Source organism: Rattus norvegicus, chromosome X, assembly GCF_021556685.1.
Source record: "Rattus norvegicus strain SHRSP/BbbUtx chromosome X, alternate assembly SHRSP_T2T, whole genome shotgun sequence".
NCBI classification, from domain to species: Eukaryota; Metazoa; Chordata; class Mammalia; order Rodentia; family Muridae; genus Rattus; species Rattus norvegicus.
Window position 1 is genome coordinate 138,487,580 of NC_141554.1, and position 19,331 is coordinate 138,506,910.

A 19,331-nucleotide genomic window follows, 5' to 3' on the forward strand; every position below is an offset into this window, starting at 1 on the left:
TTGGGACAGAACTGAGGTTAAGAAGTTGATGGGAGGAAACTGCTAAGGATGCTGAGTAGCCTAAGGCCCTGTATCCTTTTTGCCTATCTAGGTTTATAAGGATTAATAAAGATATCTGTAAGACAGAGTTCACCAACTACAAACAAAAGCTTCTTTGGCTGAATAACCTTCTCAGTGCCCTTTTCATGACTTTGTTCCTTAGACTGTAAATGAAGGGATTCATCATGGGGGTTACAACTGTATACATGACAGCAGCTACCTTATCTCTTTCTGGTGAGTAGCTGGAAGGTGGGAGAAAGTAGACACCAACAATAGACCCATAGAAGAGAGACACTGCTGAGAGGTGGGACCCACATGTAGAAAATGTCTTCCACTTTCCTTTTGCTGATGGAACAGCGAGAACAGCAGTGCCAATAAGTGCATAGGATACAAGAATAAAAACAAAGGGGATGAAGATAACTGTTCCCCCAACAACAAGGATGAGCAGGTTGTTGATTTGAGTATCTGAGCAGGCAAGCCTTAAAATAGGTTCCAGATCACAGAAAAAGTGTGGGATTACTCTCTGGTCACAGAAAGGCAAGCGACTCAACAAGCTGAGATGTAGTACTGAGACTAGATTAGAGATAATCCATGGAATGACAACCAACAGGGCACAGCGCTTGGGATTCAACAGTGCAGCATAGTGTAATGGGTGACAGATGGCAATATATCGGTCATATGCCATGGCTGCCAAAAGGAAATTGTCCAGGTCCACCAGGAACATAAAAAAGTACATTTGTGTAAAGCATCCTGCAAGGGAGATGGCTGGATTCTGGCTTTGAATGTCTGCCAACATTTTAGGGACTGTAGTGGTTGTGAAGCAGATGTCAGTGAAGGATAGATTGGCAAGGAAGAAGTACATGGGACTGTGAAGGTGAGTATCACTGATGATAGCCAGAATGATAAGTGAGTTTCCTACCATAGTGACCAGATACATGCACAGAAACAGCGTGAAGAGGAGCAGCTGCTGCTCAGACCCCACTGTGAGTCCCAGGAGGATGAATCCAGCGAAAGCAGTTCGGTTTCCTTGGTGCATGGTTCTGCGCTGTATCTAAAAAGGGGAAATTCATCTTCGTCGTTAAATGGCAACATGACACAGAAGCCCATCAGTACATCACACTAGATTGTAGAGGAGAGTCAGGCCTTGGAGACAGAAAACCCAAGGTTACATTCTTTCCCTATTAATAAAACAGCTGTAAGACAAAAGCCTAGTCCACAGTGAGAGACCAGTATTATTAGTAAATGGATTAAAGGGGAAAATGGGAAGTCTATATTTACAGCTCAGTATTCATGTCTTTGTTATCTGAGCACTATGGCGCTATTTAATCAGTTTCTATTTTCTGTTAGGTGCTGGGAGGATTGTACTGACACATGCGAAGTAGTCAGGTGTGTTTGAGTCACAACTGCACCAACTACAGCAGCCATCATTCACTAATCTGAAAACCTCGTGGAGCCTAAAAGCAAAAAGAAAGCTCCAAAGAAAAGCTGACCCAAACCCCACTTTATACATTTTACCAAGAGGAAGTGATCATCTACATGAAGTACCACAGGAGAGCCATGCAGGAATGCCCACTCACGCAAGCAACAAAGAGATAAAATGTAGTGCCCTGAGCCAATTTACACTGAAATCATTTGAACAGAAAGAAGCCAAAATAAAGGATGGTTTCTGTCATACCTTAAGTGTCAGTAATCATTCCATCTTCTAAGTTGTCAATATTCTACTAAGTGCCTTACATGATGCACTTTTTTCAAATATTTACCCTAACCTTATAAAATACATAGGACTATTGAAATGCAAATGTATAGATGAAAATTTGGTACGTCCAGAGTTATGTCGATCAAATGAACAGAGAAACCAGTGCAGCCGAGTCAGTTCTGAGCTTAGCCAGCATAATTTTAGAGATGTCTTGCTTGATTCCTGGGCTGTAACGTCTCTATACTGCTTTACACCATTGTGAATGCATCAGAGGAGCCAATAATTAATATTGATTCAACGTCACCCATATTCAATACACCTGAAAACTTATTCATCCAGTCATACACTGTCTGTCATAATAGAGTTGGACTTTGAGTTGTGAATTAGAACTTAATTGACCCACACTGGGAGCAAATAGACAATGGATGTGCAAACTGCAAGATTGGTTTTTCCTTCTTCGAACTTGGACCTCTTCTAGACTGTCCTACATGATGTTTGCAGATCCATTTTTATTAATTTGTTACATGAAGGCCTGTCATGCCTTCATACCATCTTCCCAGCCTAACACAATTAGAACTGCTATTATGTAAATTTCTATAACTTTACTGGTTTTCTGTTAAGAGTGTGCCTTCCATGATCAAACAAAAAAAGAGGTTGCTAACACTCCTGAATAGTCAGAGCAAGATTACAGGAAGGATGCTGCACTTATTTAATAACACAGGTTTTTTTCTAAGTACCATAGCAGTCCTCATTTGCATACTAACAAATGTGCTAATTGTAAATCAAGCAGGATAAGGTCTGGTGGGACCTCTGCTAGGCAACACTCTGCTGTTTCATACGTACAAAATGTACTGAAAATAATAAAGTGGCATATTATAATGTGCATGTAATCTAGGCTTTTCATTAATGCAGATTGAATTAACCAAGTTTAACAGCGCACGTTTCTGATTTGACTTTCAAGACATCATATTAGCTTGCTCCATTTAACTGAATGTTCCCATCTACCCTCTCCAAGTTGATGCTACCCTTCACAACCAAGCATGTTTGTTCCTTCCATCTGTCGCTGTTCTTATTCAAGACACTAAGTTGGCACAATATGTTTGCAATGAATGTAGGAAGCAAGTGTTTATGTTTGGTGTTGAGGTCTCCCTCCCATGGTACTCACCTTGGGTTTTTACGGCTGTTTCAAAGCTCTTACTTACATACAGAAATGGCTTCACTTTATTAACTAAGAAGTCAGCATTTTTTTCCAGCTACAATATCAACTTTTTCTCCTCCTCATAGTAAAAACAGTACCAAACAGAAAGAGAAAAGAGAAAAAAGTTTGGAAGGATGAAAAATCCAACCAGTGTTGTCTGTGCTTCTGCATTCTGGGCTCAGGACACAATCTTCAAGGCATCTTATTTAAAAACCATTCACATGCCCATCCTCTATGGACCAAGTGTTCCCCACTGGAATTCATGGGCATTATCTAATTTTGTGATATATGAAGATTGTATGCAACCAGAATAGATGAAAACATTATATACATGCTAGATTTTTTTATCTAGTCATGAACTAAAATATTTGATTTGAAGAAAAATTCAGCCTCCTCATATATAATAATAATTGTTCTTTGAATATCCATTTAATCTAAGATTTTTATTTGGAGAAATTTAGCAATAAAAGTAAAACTGGAGCATTTATCATCTTCCATGTACTACTCTAAGCCCACCATGTATATTGATTTTCATAATAAAACTGTGATATGGGGAAAATACGATGTCCTTTACACAGACAAACTGAAGTCAGAGTTTGAATGAGTTAATTAAAGAACTGGTGATGGTGGTAGACACATCATTACCAAGAAAGTCTCTCATTAGATCCTTTGTAGTCATTTACGATACTGTTTCTTAATGATCATGGATGGAGGAGCTATAAAAAGCATAGAGTAACATTTCCTTCTTACAATTCTTCCTTCAAAATCGGAGCAAATTTCCTCAGCACCTACTCAAATCTACTATGAAACCGTTACAACTAAACCTAGAGCCAGCTCTGTTTCTAACACTGGAGAGTACAGACATTCATACTACTGTGTTTTCCCATCATGTTTCCATTTAACATCACTGGCTAACCTTCTTCCTATGTTCAGGATCCTATATCCATTTGTCTTCCATGGAGATTTAAATCAACAGGTGTTTCAAAACTGTTTTCAAACACTTGGATTTCAAAACTGTTCTAGTCTTTGCAAAGTACAAGCAAACAGACAATCAAATCACCATCTATTTCAGACACTTAGTTACTAAACTAAATTATTTTGATCATTAAACACAATTTTTTTTGTATTAGCTGTATTTCTGTCTCCATTTAGTCACCTCAGCCCACTCCAATCTGCCTTCTGCTCCACATAATTTCACGGAAATAGTTCTTGAAGGTCATGATGACACTTATGCTGCTAAATCCAGTTTTCATGGCAACTTCACAGCATTTACCTCAGATGGTCACCCTTCCTAACATACATTCCTTCCTTGGCTTTGGGAAACTCTTACAAGCCTGGGATTCCTTCTAGTTGGGTGACTATTCTTTTGCATTTACCTTTTATTGGATCTTAATAGATATTTAAATATTTATGGTGATATGACAGAATTTTCCTTGCTTGTTCAACTCTCTCCTTCAAATATAATTATCTTTTTATTCTCAGGGTTTCGTTTATTATCTGAAGTGGAAATTTCTGGTTTCTTTGGAGACTTAGTTGAGTCATATGGTATTTTTCTGGCTGCTGTTTGATGAGAGGATACTTTCCTGAGGAGGATTTATCAAAGGATGTTTTGTTGAGGCAGACACTTGAAAGGACATGTGATGTTTGAAAGAATAGAATAGAACCCAACAGACAGTGAAGTACATTCTCACACTGCAACACTTTGCTGATCTTCACTGATCTTTGTTTGCCATGACTTTGTAGACAAAAATGCACCAAATAATGTCTCAGGTTATTCCAGCTACTTCCTCAGCTTCCAGGGACTCTGGCCCATAAGGCAGAGCCTTGCGATTTCTTCTGGATTGAACCACTGCTACTGATTTGTGTTTGGTGTTGGTGAATTGGACTGGACTGCCACTACTGACTCATGTTTGATGTGACTAGACTGCTGACATCCTACCAAGGAAGATAAGAATGGCCCCCAAAGAACTACTTCTAAACAGGTGCATATCCAACTTGTCCTATTAACCACCTTCTTCCCCTTCCTTTGGTCAGTGGACTAGAAGGAAGGTTGAAACATTTAAGTAGGATCCTAGTTAAAGTAGTATTTGAAAAATCTAAGCTTACAACTACCTTTCATGATGATAGTTCTCAAGACTAGGAATAATATCTGGTAGTGATATAACTGGGGATGATATGAATGTCTTTGTATGTACCATATAATTTATGAGATCTGTAACACACAGATACATGTATATTCACACACACCTGCATATACACATACACAGTCACACACAGAAGTTTACATACATACATACATACATACATACATACATACATACACACACATACACACACACATGCACACATACACACACACATGCACATACACACATACCACAGACAAACAAAATGTGTATAAATAATTGCTTTCTCCTTTCAGGTATTCCCTTCTTTGCTCTGAGCTCTCCAGAAATCTGACACCCTATATCAAATAATGATGGACAAACCTGTGTCAGATCTGCATGGCTTTTTAAGGTACTAAAGAAATGGATGCATAGAAAGACTGACAATCAAAAGTCACGGCTGCCACTTGCAGAACTGTCAACACAATTCCCTAGGCCACTAGAAAAATAGAGTCTCTCAGCAGTGCCCCTTCCATGTAGCCTTTTCAGCTTGGCAAATCACAAGTTTCAATGGATTTGCCATTTCTCCGGGAGCCTTGGACTTTCCTAGAGGATATCTATAAGTCTTTAGACAATTGGGACAATTTGTATTCCGTGTTGCAATGTTCGAAGTTTTTTTTTATTTTTTTAAGAAGAATATTTGGAAACAAAGGACACTGACACTGACCTTTTCTCTGAGTGGCTGCTTTTGCATACGTCATAGCAAATGCACTTAGGAATTGTTCATCCGTGAGGGCTGTTCAGGGGAAGGGAAGTGTCCTGGGAATTGACAAGCAGCAAAGCAGTGCAGGAAAGGACAGGGACTTTCAGAAATGATGAATGGGGTCATTTTTGCTTTGAAAAGGTTGGTGTTTCCTCATTTGGAGTATTGATCTACACGCATTTATGTTCTTGGGTGTCTGTGTGTTTGTTTGCGCTGACATAGGACATCATAAACATGCAAGCCATTGTAGTCCCATTCTATTCACAGCTACCTGAGTCACCTTTGTAAAGTCTTCTCTCGGGGTGTTAGTTTTATCTTTCATAAAATGAAAGAGTTATACTAAATGATCTCTATACTCCCATTCCACTCTGACATTTGAAAATCCTACAATTTCTAATTAGATTCATTTATTCATGGTGTGGTAAAAGTGTGATTGTATATGGATAGTAGAAACAGTACAATTTCTTTCTAACTAACACAGTACCTTTGTGTATACATTCTGATGTATAATTCATGATGTTTCCCAATTTCAAGCTTTGAGAGAATTAGAGACAAAAAATTACATTTTGCCTAATCGGTTCACTTATGTTTTATGCAGATTAGGGAGGAGCTCATTATAAATGAGTGTGTTTGCAAAAGGGGGTCACCTGGGGTTAGTAGTATAGGTTTCTGCTTGAAAGGGGAAAATAGGGAAAGGGAAAGGTGTAGAAAAAAGTTAAAACTGCTTTAAATATCTTCCCTAGTAAGTTTGTGAAAAACATAGAAATGATTATGAATTTATCAATGAAACTGGAGGTGATCTAGCTTAGGAGTTATATATAACTTATCTAAATAGAATTTATATTTTATATATGTATATATTAAATATATAGTTCTATATTTCCTTATATCATTAATGGGAGATTTGAAGTGGTTCTTCAGTACTGGGAAAAAGAAGATGATGTGAGTAAAGTATTCCACAGGGCTTCATTCTTTTCTAAAACTCACCTATTTGGTACAGAAGACCCAAGAAGCCTCCTTTCTCATAAGTATCCATAACATTAAAGGAAAGAAACATCAAGAGGAAAGAAAAGGCAAGGATCCAATAACCCAGCTGTGCTCCATCATCCAGTCTTGCCTGTTAAAAGTTTTTACTTGGGGCTGAAGAGATGGCTCAGTGATTCTGAGCCCTGTCCAATTTTCCAAAAGTCCGGAGTTCAATTCCCAGTAACCACATGGTGACTGATAACCATCTATACCTCTTCTGGCATGCAGGTAGATATACATGCAGATAGAGCACTCATGTCCAAAACAAACAAATAGAAAAACACATCTTAAATCTAAAAATGTTTTTGCTTACTGTGCCCTATAGAAAAATTCTCACATCTGCATCCTTGAGAAAGGATCATATTTTCATCCAATCTCAGGTCACTTCATAATGATCAGTTCCATCAAGATCTCATTAGCAGCCATTTAAGAGTGGCACCGGGACTCAGGGGATCTAGTGAAGGAAAGGTTTGGGAAGCCAAGTTGAAGCACTTAGCTCTCAGTGTTGCAGAAATTCATCACAGATGGCTTCCCATATTGCTATTCAGCCTGTTTCAGCTAATGCATCAGCTGTACCTTAAGCTTTTCTATGATTCTTCCCAAATGCCAATTATTTCGACAGTGAAAGGGGATGGTAGAAAGTGAGGTTTTGAAGACATCAAGCGTTGGTCTAAAGACCACAGATGCGGGTGTACAGCAGCTATGAGTCCGTTAGGGAGAGCAAGAGTATGGGTACAGTCAACTCTTCAACCCTGACTGTTTTAAAGCAGCAACTGAACAAGAGCAAATGAGAATAAAAACCCAAGCCATAGAAGAGCCAGAATGAGGAGGGTTTTGCCCTAAACATGCTCCTCATTCTAGAACTCAGAGATCACTGGGGATCTTTTCAGTCAACCTTTTATTCTCAGTAGAGATCTTGATATTTTCTATTGTGATCTGGGCTTATTTGTCAAGGTTAAGTAATATTTATTGTTGTGTGGGACTTAGGGAGAATGTTGTCCTTAAAGACAGCTCACAGGTTTAACAAGGTACTTGCAAGCTTTTAATAGGCCTGGGAAAGGATGAAGTTTTCCATCCTGAAGTGTCAAAGCAACAAAGATATGATGGTCTTTCCTTCTTTCCTGAGGACATTTGAAGGCTTGTGGAGAAGGTAGGTCTTCTTGCTTTTTAGCTCCCTGCATAGGATGTCCAGAAAAGGAACTGAACAGTAGTGTCCTGCGAGGGTCACAACACAGCACTGTAGTGGGTCTTAAATCTCAGTTGAATTCCCTCAGAACCACGCCAAACTTGACTGTATTTGGGCAAAAACTATTTTCTTTCAAGGGAAAAGCTTCCTGCTAGTAAACAATAGTTTTGTGACTCTAATATGGCTGGAAATGTCATTTTCAGGGTGACTATGAACCTATCAGTACACTAACACAGGTGTTTGATTTCTTGGCACAAATGATATTCTTCCTTGGGTACAAAACATGATCATTTGAGATGAATTTAGAATATGACACATATCAGAGTGTATGTTCACAGCGAAGCCTGAGACTAGAGTTAGATACATTTCTAAACCTGTCTTCACCTTATATGTTAAGACAGAATCTCTTACATGAACGCAGAGCTCCATTTGGTCAGTAGAGCCAGCCAGCTTGCAGTATGGATCTCTTTCCTCTGCTGTCCTAATGCTAGGGATGTCACACTTGCCCAACAATATGTGGGTTCTAGTGATCTGAACTCAGGCCCTGGCAGCTTGTAAAGCAAGTGCTCTTTAACCGTTAAGTCATTTACCTTGCTCCTAGAACACACTTATCTTTACATTCATCCCATATCAATTTGGAAATGTAAAGATCTGAAGAAAGAAGTGTTATGACCCCCAAAATACACAAATTTATGAGGGACTTAATTTTTAGTCTTGCTACCATCTTCATTATATCTCTAAATTGTGTTCCTCAAATTACATGTTGAATCATTAAACCCTCATGTGACATTATTTGAAAGGGAGGCACTAAGATAGTGGGCTTAATTAAGGCCACAAATGGAGGCATTATGGGTTGCTGTTCCAGTGTACTATGAGTCATTCTTTCCTTCCTTCCTCCCCCACTCACTTTCCCTTTCCCCACGCAGAAAAACATGCAACAAATGTCCTACTACAACCCCCTAAAATCCCCATACAAACCAACCATGCTAAAATTCTCATCTGATTTCCAACATCTAAAGCTATGTGAGGATTATTTTCTGTCATTTAAACACCCCAGTCTATGATATTTTGCTATGCCATCTCCAGGGAGCAAAAGCATTCCTGTTTTCTGAACAAGTCCTATTTTGTGTCCTATAAGAAAGGTACTTTAATACAACCAATATAATAATATAATCATAGAATCCAAACAGCCTATGTGTTTTATTTGTAGGACAATTGATGGTTTATGAAAATTAAATGAAACACTGCTCACCCCTGCCCACATCCCTGGCCCAAGAGGAAACTGCATAAGGCCTCTGGGCTCCCATGGGGGACGGCCCAGGAGCAGCAGGACCCCTGCCTGAGACACCGCCAGAACCTGAAGGAAACAGACCGGATAAACAGTTCTCTGCACCCAAATCCCGTGGGAGGGAGAGGTAAACCTTCAGAGAGGCAGACAAGCCTGGGAAACCAGAAGAGACTGCTCTCTGCACACACATCTCGGACGCCAGAGGAAAAAGCCAAAGACCATCTGGAACCCTGGTGCACTGAAGCTCCCGGAAGGGGCGGCACAGGTCTTCCTGGATGCTGCCGCTGCAGAGAGCCCGTGGGCAGCACCCCACGAGCGAACTTGAGCCTCGGGACCACAGGTAAGACCAACTTTTCTGCTGCAAGAAAGCTGCCTGGTGAGCTTGGGACACACGGAAGCAGAATTCCTATAGGACCGGGCACATTCTTTGTTTACCGGAAGTCCCACACCCGCGGACCCCGGCACGCAGCAGCTCTCTGCTCCCAGACCCCGAGGGAGAGAGACCCAACCGCCTGGTCAGGTGGGCACTCCTGAGGCTGCAGAGCGGAAGAGACCACCAACACTGCTCACCCCTGCCCACATCCCTGGCCCAAGAGGAAACTGTATAAGGCCTCTGGGCTCCCGTGGTGGAGGGCCCAGGAGCAGCAGGACCCCTGCCTGAGACACCGCCAGAACCTGAAGGAAACAGACAGGATAAACAGTTCTCTGCACCCAAGTCCCGTGGGAGGGAGAGCTAAACCTTCAGAGACGCAGACAAGCCTGGGAAACCAGAAGAGACTGCTGTCTGAACACACACATCTTGGACGCCAGAGGAAAAAGCCAAAGACCATCTGGAACCACAGTGCACTGAAGCTCCCGGAAGGGGCGGCACAGGTTTTCCTGGTTGCTGCCGCTGCAGAGAGCCCATGGGCAGCACCCCACGAGCGAACTTGAGCCTCGGGAACACAGGTAAGACCAACTTTTCTGCTGCAAGAAAGCTGCCTGGTGAACTCAAGACACAGGCCCACAGGAACAGCTGAAGACCTGTAGACAGGAAAAAATACACGCACAAAAGCAGAACACTCTGTACCCATAACTGACTGAAAGAGAGGAAAACAGGTCTACAGCACTCCTGACACACAGGCTTATAGGACAGTCTAGCCACTGTCAGAAATAGCAGAACAAAGTAACACTAGAGATAATCTGATGGCGAGAGGCAAGCGCAGGAACACAAGCAACAGAAACCAAGACTACATGGCACCATCGGAGCCCAATTCTCCCATCAAAACAAACATGGAATATCCAAACACACCAGAAAAGCAAGATCTAGTTTCAAAATCATTTTTGATCATGATGCTGGAGGACTTCAAGAAAGACGTGAAGAACTCTCTTAGAGAACAAGTAGAAGCCTACAGAGAGGAATCACAAAAATGCCTGAAAGATTTCCAGGAAAGCATAAATAAACAAGTAGAAGCCCATAGAGAGGAGACACAAAAATCCCTGAAAGAATTCCAGGAAAACATAAATAAACAAGTAGAAGCCCATAGAGAGGAGACACAAAAATCCCTGAAAGAATTCCAGGAAAACACAATCAAACAGTTGAAGGAATTAAAAAGGGAAATAGAAACAATCAAGAAAGAACACATGGAAACAACCCTGGATATAGAAAACCAAAAGAAGAGACAAGGAGCTGTAGATACAAGCTTCACCAACAGAATACAAGAGATGGAAGACAGAATCTCAGGAGCAGAAGATTCCATAGAAATCATTGACTCAACTGTCAAAGATAATGTAAAGCGGAAAAAGCTACTGGTCCAAAACATACAGAAAATCCAGGACTCAATGAGAAGATCAAACCTAAGGATAATAGGTATAGAAGAGAGTGAAGACTCCCATCTCAAAGGACCAGTAAATATCTTCAACAAAATCATAGAAGAAAACTTCCCTAACCTAAAAAAAGAGATACCCATAGACATACAAGAAGCCTACAGAACTCCAAATAGATTGGACCAGAAAAGAAACACCTCCCGTCACATAATTGTCAAAACACCAAACGCACAAAATAAAGAAAGAATATTAAAAGCAGTAAGGGAAAAAGGTCAAGTAACATATAAAGGCAGACCTATCAGAATCACACCAGACTTCTCGCCAGAAACTATGAAGGCCAGAAGATCCTGGACTGAGGTCATACAGACCCTAAGAGAACACAAATGCCAGCCCAGGTTACTGTATCCAGCAAAACTCTCAATTAACACTGATAGAGAAACCAAGATATTTCATGACAAAACCAAATTTACACAATATCTTTCTACAAATCCAGCACTACAAAGGATAATAAATGGTAAAGCCCAACATAAGGAGGCAAGCTATACCCTAGAAGAAGCAAGAAACTAATCGTCTTGGCAACAAAACAAAGAGAATGAAAGCTCACAAACATAACCTCACATCCAAATATGAATATAACGGGAAGCAATAATCACTATTCCTTAATAGCTCTCAATATCAATGGCCTCAACTCCCCAATAAAAAGACATAGATTAACAAACCGGATACGCAACAAGGACCCTGCATTCTGCTGCCTACAGGAAACACACCTCAGGGACAAAGACAGATATTACCTCAGAGTGAAAGGCTGGAAAACAATTTTCCAAGCAAATGGTCAGAAGAAGCAAGCTGGAGTAGCCATTCTAATATCAAATATAATCAATTTTCAACTAAAATTCATCAAAAAAGATAAGGAAGGACACTTCATATTCATCAAAGGAAAAATCCACCAAGATGAACTCTCAATCCTAAATATCTATGCCCCAAATACAAGGGCACCTACATACGTAAAAGAAACCTTACTAAAGCTCAAAACACACATTGCACCTCACACAATAATAGTGGGAGATTTCAACACCCCACTCTCATCAATGGACAGATCATGGAAAGAGAAATTAAACAGTGATGTCGACAGACTAAGAGAAGTCATGAGCCAAATGGACTTAACGGATATTTATAGAACATTCTATCCTAAAGCAAAAGGATATACCTTCTTCTCAGCTCCTCATGGTACTTTCTCCAAAACTGACCATATAATTGGTCAAAAAACGGGCCTCAACAGGTACAAAAAGATAGAAATAATCCCATGCGTGCTATCGGACCACCACGGCCTAAAACTGGTCTTCAATAACAATAAGGGAAGAATGCCCACATATACGTGGAAATTGAACAATGCTCTACTCAATGATAACCTGGTCAAGGAAGAAATAAAGAAAGAAATTAAAAACTTTTTAGAATTTGATGAAAATGAAGGGACAACATACCCAACTTACGGGACACAATGAAAGCTGTGCTAAGAGGAAAACTCAGAGCACTGAGTGCCTGCAGAAAGAAACAGGAAAGAGCATATGTCAGCAGCTTGACAGCACACCTAAAAGCACTAGAACAAAAAGAAGCAAATACACCCAGGAGGAGTAGAAGGCAGGAAATAATCAAACTCAGAGCTGAAATCAACCAAGTAGAAACAAAAAGGACCATAGAAAGAATCAACAAAACCAAAAGTTGGTTCTTTGAGAAAATCAACAAGATAGATAAACCCTTAGACAGACTAACGAGAGGACACAGAGAGTGCGTCCAAATTAACAAAATCAGAAATGAAAAGGGAGACATAACTACAGATTCAGAGGAAATTCAAAAAATCATCAGATCTTACTATAAAAACCTATATTCAACAAAACTTGAAAATCTTCAGGAAATGGACAATTTCCTAGACAGATACCAGGTATCGAAGTTAAATCAGGAACAGATAAACCAGTTAAACAACCCCATAACTCCTAAGGAAATAGAAGCAGTCATTAAAGGTCTCCCAACCAAAAAGAGCCCAGGTCCAGACGGGTTTAGTGCAGAATTGTATCAAACCTTCATAGAAGACCTTATACCAATATTATCCAAACTATTCCACAAAATTGAAACAGATGGAGCCCTACCGAATTCCTTCTACGAAGCCACAATTACTCTTATACCTAAACCACACAAAGACACAACAAAGAAAGAGAACTTCAGACCAATTTCCCTTATGAATATCGACGCAAAAATACTCAATAAAATTCTGGCAAACCGAATTCAAGAGCACATCAAGACAATCATCCACCATGATCAAGTAGGCTTCATCCCAGACATGCAGGGATGGTTTAATATACGGAAAACCATCAACGTGATCCGTTATATAAACAAACTGAAAGAACAGAACCACGTGATCATTTCATTAGATGCTGAGAAAGCATTTGACAAAATTCAACACCCCTTCATGACAAAAGTCCTGGAAAGAATTGGAATTCAAGGCCCATACCTGAACATAGTAAAAGCCATATACAGCAAACCAGCTGCTAACATTAAACTAAATGGTGAGAAACTTGAAGCAATCCCACTAAAATCAGGGACTAGACAAGGCTGCCCACTCTCTCCCTACTTATTCAATATAGTTCTTGAAGGTCTAGCCAGAGCAATCAGACAACAAAAGGAGATCAAGGGGATACAGATCGGAAAAGAAGAGGTCAAAATATCACTATTTGCAGATGACATGATAGTATATTTAAGTGATCCCAAAAGTTCCACCAGAGAACTACTAAAGCTGATAAACAACTTCAGCAAAGTGGCTGGGTATAAAATTAACTCAATTAAATCAGTTGCCTTCCTCTATACAAAAGAGAAACAAGCCGAGAAAGAAATTAGGGAAACGACACCCTTCATAATAGACCCAAATAATATAAAGTACCTCGGTGTGACTTTAACCAAGCAAGTAAAAGATCTGTACAATAAGAACTTCAAGACACTGAGGAAAGAAATTGAAGAAGACCTCAGAAGATGGAAAGATCTCCCATGCTCATGGATTGGCAGGAATAATATAGTAAAAATGGCCATTTTACCAAAAGCAATCTACAGATTCAATGCAATCCCCATCAAAATACCAATCCAATTCTTCAAAGAGTTAGACAGAACAATTTGCAAATTCATCTGGAATTACAAAAAACCCAGGATAGCTAAAACTATCCTCAACAATAAAAGGACTTCAGGGGGAATCACTATCCCTGAACTCAAGCAGTATTACAGAGCAATAGTGATAAAAACTGCCTGGTATTGGTACAGAGACAGACAGATATACCAATGGAATAGAATTGAAGACCCAGAAATGAACCCACACACCCATGGCCACTTGATTTTTGACAAAGGAGCCAAAACCATCCAATGGAAAAAAGATAGCATTTTCAGCAAATGGTGCTGGTTCAACTTGAGGGCAACATGTAGAAGAATGCAGATCGATCCATCCTTATCACCCTGTACAAAGCTTAAGTCCAAGTGGATCAAGGACCTCCACATCAAACCAGACACACTCAAACTAATAGAAGAAAAACTAGGGAAGCATCTGGAACACATGGGCACTGGAAAAAATTTCCTGAACAAAACACCAATGGCTTATGCTCTAAGATCAAGAATCAACAAATGGGATCTCATAAAACTGCAAAGCTTCTGTAAGGCAAAGGACACTGTGGTTAGGACAAAACGGCAACCAACAGATTGGGAAAAGATCTTTACCAATCCTACAAGAGATAGAGGCCTTATATCCAAAATATACAAAGAACTCTAGAAGTTAGACCGCAGGGAGACAAATAACCCTATTAAAAAATGTGGTTCAGAGCTAAACAAAGAATTCACAGCTGAGGAATGCCGAATGGCTGAGAAACACCTAAAGAAATGTTCAACATCTTTAGTCATAAGGGAAATGCAAATCAAAACAACCCTGAGATTTCACCTCACAGAGTGAGAATGGCTAAGATCAAAATCTCAGGTGACAGCAGATGCTGGTGAGGATGTGGAGAAAGAGGAACACTCCTCCATTGTTGGTGGGATTGCAGACTGGTAAAACCATTCTGGAAATCAGTCTGGAGATTCCTCAGAAAATTGGACATTGAACTGCCTGAGGATCCAGCTATACCTCTCTTGGGCATATACCCAAAAGATGCCTCAACATATAAAAGAGACACGTGCTCCACTATGTTCATCGCAGCCTTATTTATAATAGCCAGAAACTGGAAAGAACCCAGATGCCCTTCAACAGAGGAATGGATACAGAAAATGTGGTACATCTACACAATGGAATATTACTCAGCTATCAAAAACAACGACTTTATGAAATTCGTAGGCAAATGGTTGGAACTGGAAAATATCATCCTGAGTGAGCTAACCCAATCACTGAAAGACATACATGGTATGCATTCATTGATAAGTGGCTATTAGCCCAAATGCTTGAATTACCCTAGATGCCTAGAACAAATGAAACTCAAGACGGATGATCAAAATGTGAAAGCTTCACTCCTTCTTTAAATGAGGAAAATGAATACCCTTGGCAGGGAAGGGAGAGGTAAAGATTAAAACAGAGACTGAAGGAACACCCATTCAGAGCCTGCCCCACATGTGGCCCATACATATACAGCCACCCAATTATACATGATGGATGAAGCAAAGAAGTGCAGACCGACAGGAGACGGATGTAGATTGCTCCTGAGAGACACAGCCAGAATACAGCAAATACAGGGGCGAATGCCAGCAGCAAACCACTGAACTGAGAATAGGTCCCCCGTTGAAGGAATCAGAGAAAGGACTGGAAGAGCTTGAAGGGGCTCGAGACCCCAAAAGTACAACAATGTCAAGCATCCAGGGACTAAGCCACTACCTAAAGACTATACATTGACTGACCCTGGACTCTGACCTCATAGGTAGCAATGAATATCCTAGTAGGAGCACCAGTGGAAGGGGAAGCCCTGGGTCCTGCTAAGACTGAACCCCCAGTGAACTAGACTGTTCGGGGGAGGGCGGCAATGGGGGGAGGGTTGGGAGGGGAACACCCATAAGGAAGGGGAGTGGGGAGGGGGATGTTTGCCCAGAAACCGGGAAAGGGAATAACACTTGAAATGTATATAAGAAATAGTCAAGTTAAAAAAAAAAGGAAAGAAAATTAAATGAAGTAAAGAACAGGACCTGACTCTCAAACTCTGAATCAACTGTTTATGGGTATTCTATTTCACTGTATTGTGTATTTCTTTCTCACTAATTTTGATTTTTCTCTACCTTTGGCAGTCTTATATTATGGAAACTAATAAGATGGAGAACATTACAAGAGTTCAAAACTGCTTTATTCTTTTAGAAGACAATTAGTCTATCTTAATCTTGACTGTGATCTATCTTTCTAAAACTATTAATTTTTGATAGCTTCCTACAAGTATATGGTGAAATGTGGCCATTTTCATCCCAGTTGCCCTCTCTTATCCTCATTCTACTCAATTTGAAATCCTCTTCTTCCAACAAGTCCTTTTCCTACTTTCATGACTTTTGTATGTTTATGAGGCACTGAGTTTAATTGCAGTTGCTTGCAAGATAATGGATCGAGCATTCCTTACTGGAGTTTGGGGAACTTACTAGTAGTACAACCCTGAACAAAATGGCAACACCCTGAAAACATTAACTGACATGAACTTCTCAGGACAGGACCTCATGAACCTCTCTATTGTGTGTACATCCTATCTTATGAAGGTCTCATTTATGAAACCACATAAATGCAATATATATGTCATGTCCAGAAAAAAGTTTAATAACATTTCCCCCATCCTCCAAATGCTCTTCCTTTCCCCTTATCTTCACTGTTTTATGAATCAGGGAGGATTGATATAAACGTCCCATTCAGGGCAGAACCATCAACAGTCGCCTATACTTAGCACTTCGACTAGTCATTGAGTCCCTATTAATCATTGAGGAGATAATTTTGAATGCCACAATATGGGCCCAATATGTCACCATGTGTGCCCACAACTCTATTTACTGTGATCTTTAACATCCATAAATTCTTTGGGTAAAATGGAGAAAAGGTTGGTGCTTGGCATATAGTAGGAATTGTCCCCATAAACACAAATATTTGAATGATTGGTCATTAGGGAGTAGCACTCTACCTGAGAGTGATTAGGAGGTGTGTCCTTGTTGGAGTAGGTGCAGCCTTGCAGAAGGAAGTGTATTTACGGGGGTGGGCTTCGGGATTTCAAATGCTCAAGCCGGGCCCAGGGACTTGTTCTTCGTGGTGCCTTCAAATCCAAATGTATAACTCCCATTCCCTTCTCTAGCACTATGTCTGCCTGGATACCATCCAATTTCTTACCATGGTGATAAAGGACTAAACCTCTGAAACTATAAGCAAGCCCCAATTAAATAACTTTCTTTACAAGAGTTGCCATGGTCGTGGTGTCTCTTCACAGTAACAGAACACTGACTAAGACATAATTAGTCAATTAATTCAATGTTTTTCAGCAACATGACATGTAAATCTCTATTCTAGATATTGAGACATAATGATAATTGAGAAAGATAAATTCATTTTCTATTCTAACAGCATTTGCATGCCAGTTGGCCAAAGAAAGACCTTATATGAACAGGCAATTGGATTTGAAAATATAATTCTATCTGGTAATACCTGATAGGAATAAAATGTTCTAGAGAATTGTATGACTATTTTAGATAAGCTGTTTATATAAATGTGTTGAGCACATACAAAAACTATAAAGATCAGTGTGATTAAAATGAAAAATAGATAATAGAGTTGAGAGATAATCAATTATAGACAGAATTATGAAGAGAACAGAAGGCTATGGAAAAGAATTTGCATTTAATTCTATATGCAATATTAGATCTCTTAGGAGATTAAGAATGGAGGTAATGATTCTAATTTATACTTTACCAAGTTAGTTATGGGTGCTGTATAGTAGAAAAACTACAGGGCGCCCCAAGGAAGATGGAGTTTCCTTTTATAATATAATACTCTCTGAGAAATGTGACAATGGATTGGACAGAAAAGACACAGAGAAAGCAGACAGAAGTTTTAGAGTATTTTATATTGTTTTAAAGTAGATGAGGGAGAATTTGATAGGTTTGGTATAGCAGGGGTTTACATCAATGCACAATAATTGGCACTTACTGCCATCTTTCTAGTAAAAAACAATCATTAGACATAATCTTCTCTTAGTTTTCAGTGTTTTACATTTCAATACGGTGTGCCTTCAGTGTGTATATATTCACAAATTTTACTAAGCATAAAAGCATCTCTTTTAATCTAGGCAATAATTCTTAAGATCTGTGATTGTTCCTTAAAGTGTTTATTGATTTCATCCTTTATATTTTTCCACTCTATCTGAAAGAAATATATATCTATTAAAATTGATCTTTTTGATATTCTAATTTAAGAAATAATTTCTTGGACTGGTGAGATGGTTTATCAGGAAAAAGTACTTGTGAAAAAGCCAGATGACCTAGAACCCATGGTGGAAGGATAGGACAGCCTCTGGAAAGCTGTCTCTTTTTTTTTTAATTTTTTAAAGGTTTATTTATGTATTTTATGTATGCACGTACACTGTCACTGTCTTCAGACACACAGAAGAGGGCATCAGATCTCATTACAGATGGTTGTGATCCACCCTGTGGTTGCTGGCAATTGAACTCAGGACCTCTGGAAGAGCAGTCAGTGTTCTTTATGGCTGAGCCATCTCTCCAGCCCTATTAGTTATTTTTTAAATGCTGTTTATTTTAATACTGCCTCAAGCTATCCTGGAGAACAGACCATGATTATAGGAAGTATAAGAAACTTCATTTCAGTGTTACTCTAAACTTTGAAATCCAGAAATACTGCCAGAACTTTCAGCTTTTATAATTAAATTGAGAAAATGGAGACAGTTGGATTCGTGATGTGTCTCTGTGTCTAGCTGTATAATATTGTCAAGTGGGCATTGGATCTCCACATAGTTTCTAGTGTATTCATAGTACTTAACAGGACACTTTTGTCTTGTATTCTACCTGACTTTAGGTTTTAGAGCTGCCCTTCTTCTCAAGACATGCTAGTCTTCACAAAATGGCCCTTTACTGGGCTGACTAACTTCTTGATACTGCCTAGTTAAAATGTCTAAGTCAGGGGACTTTTTATTAGTGCACTCTATTCTTTCCTATTTTCTAACCTGGTCTAGATGTCTGCTGT

The 19,331-nt window shown here is 39.6% G+C and overlaps 1 protein-coding gene across 1 annotated transcript; it reads right to left on the minus strand.

Annotated features, from left to right (window-relative positions):
- Positions 1-136: 136 nt before the first annotated feature.
- Positions 137-1,075, minus strand: Or1aa2 (olfactory receptor family 1 subfamily AA member 2). Its single transcript, NM_001000492.1, has one exon. It carries the CDS (start codon positions 1,073-1,075, stop codon positions 137-139), a length of 939 nt encoding a protein of 312 aa, NP_001000492.1.
- Positions 1,076-19,331: the final 18,256 nt, after the last annotated feature.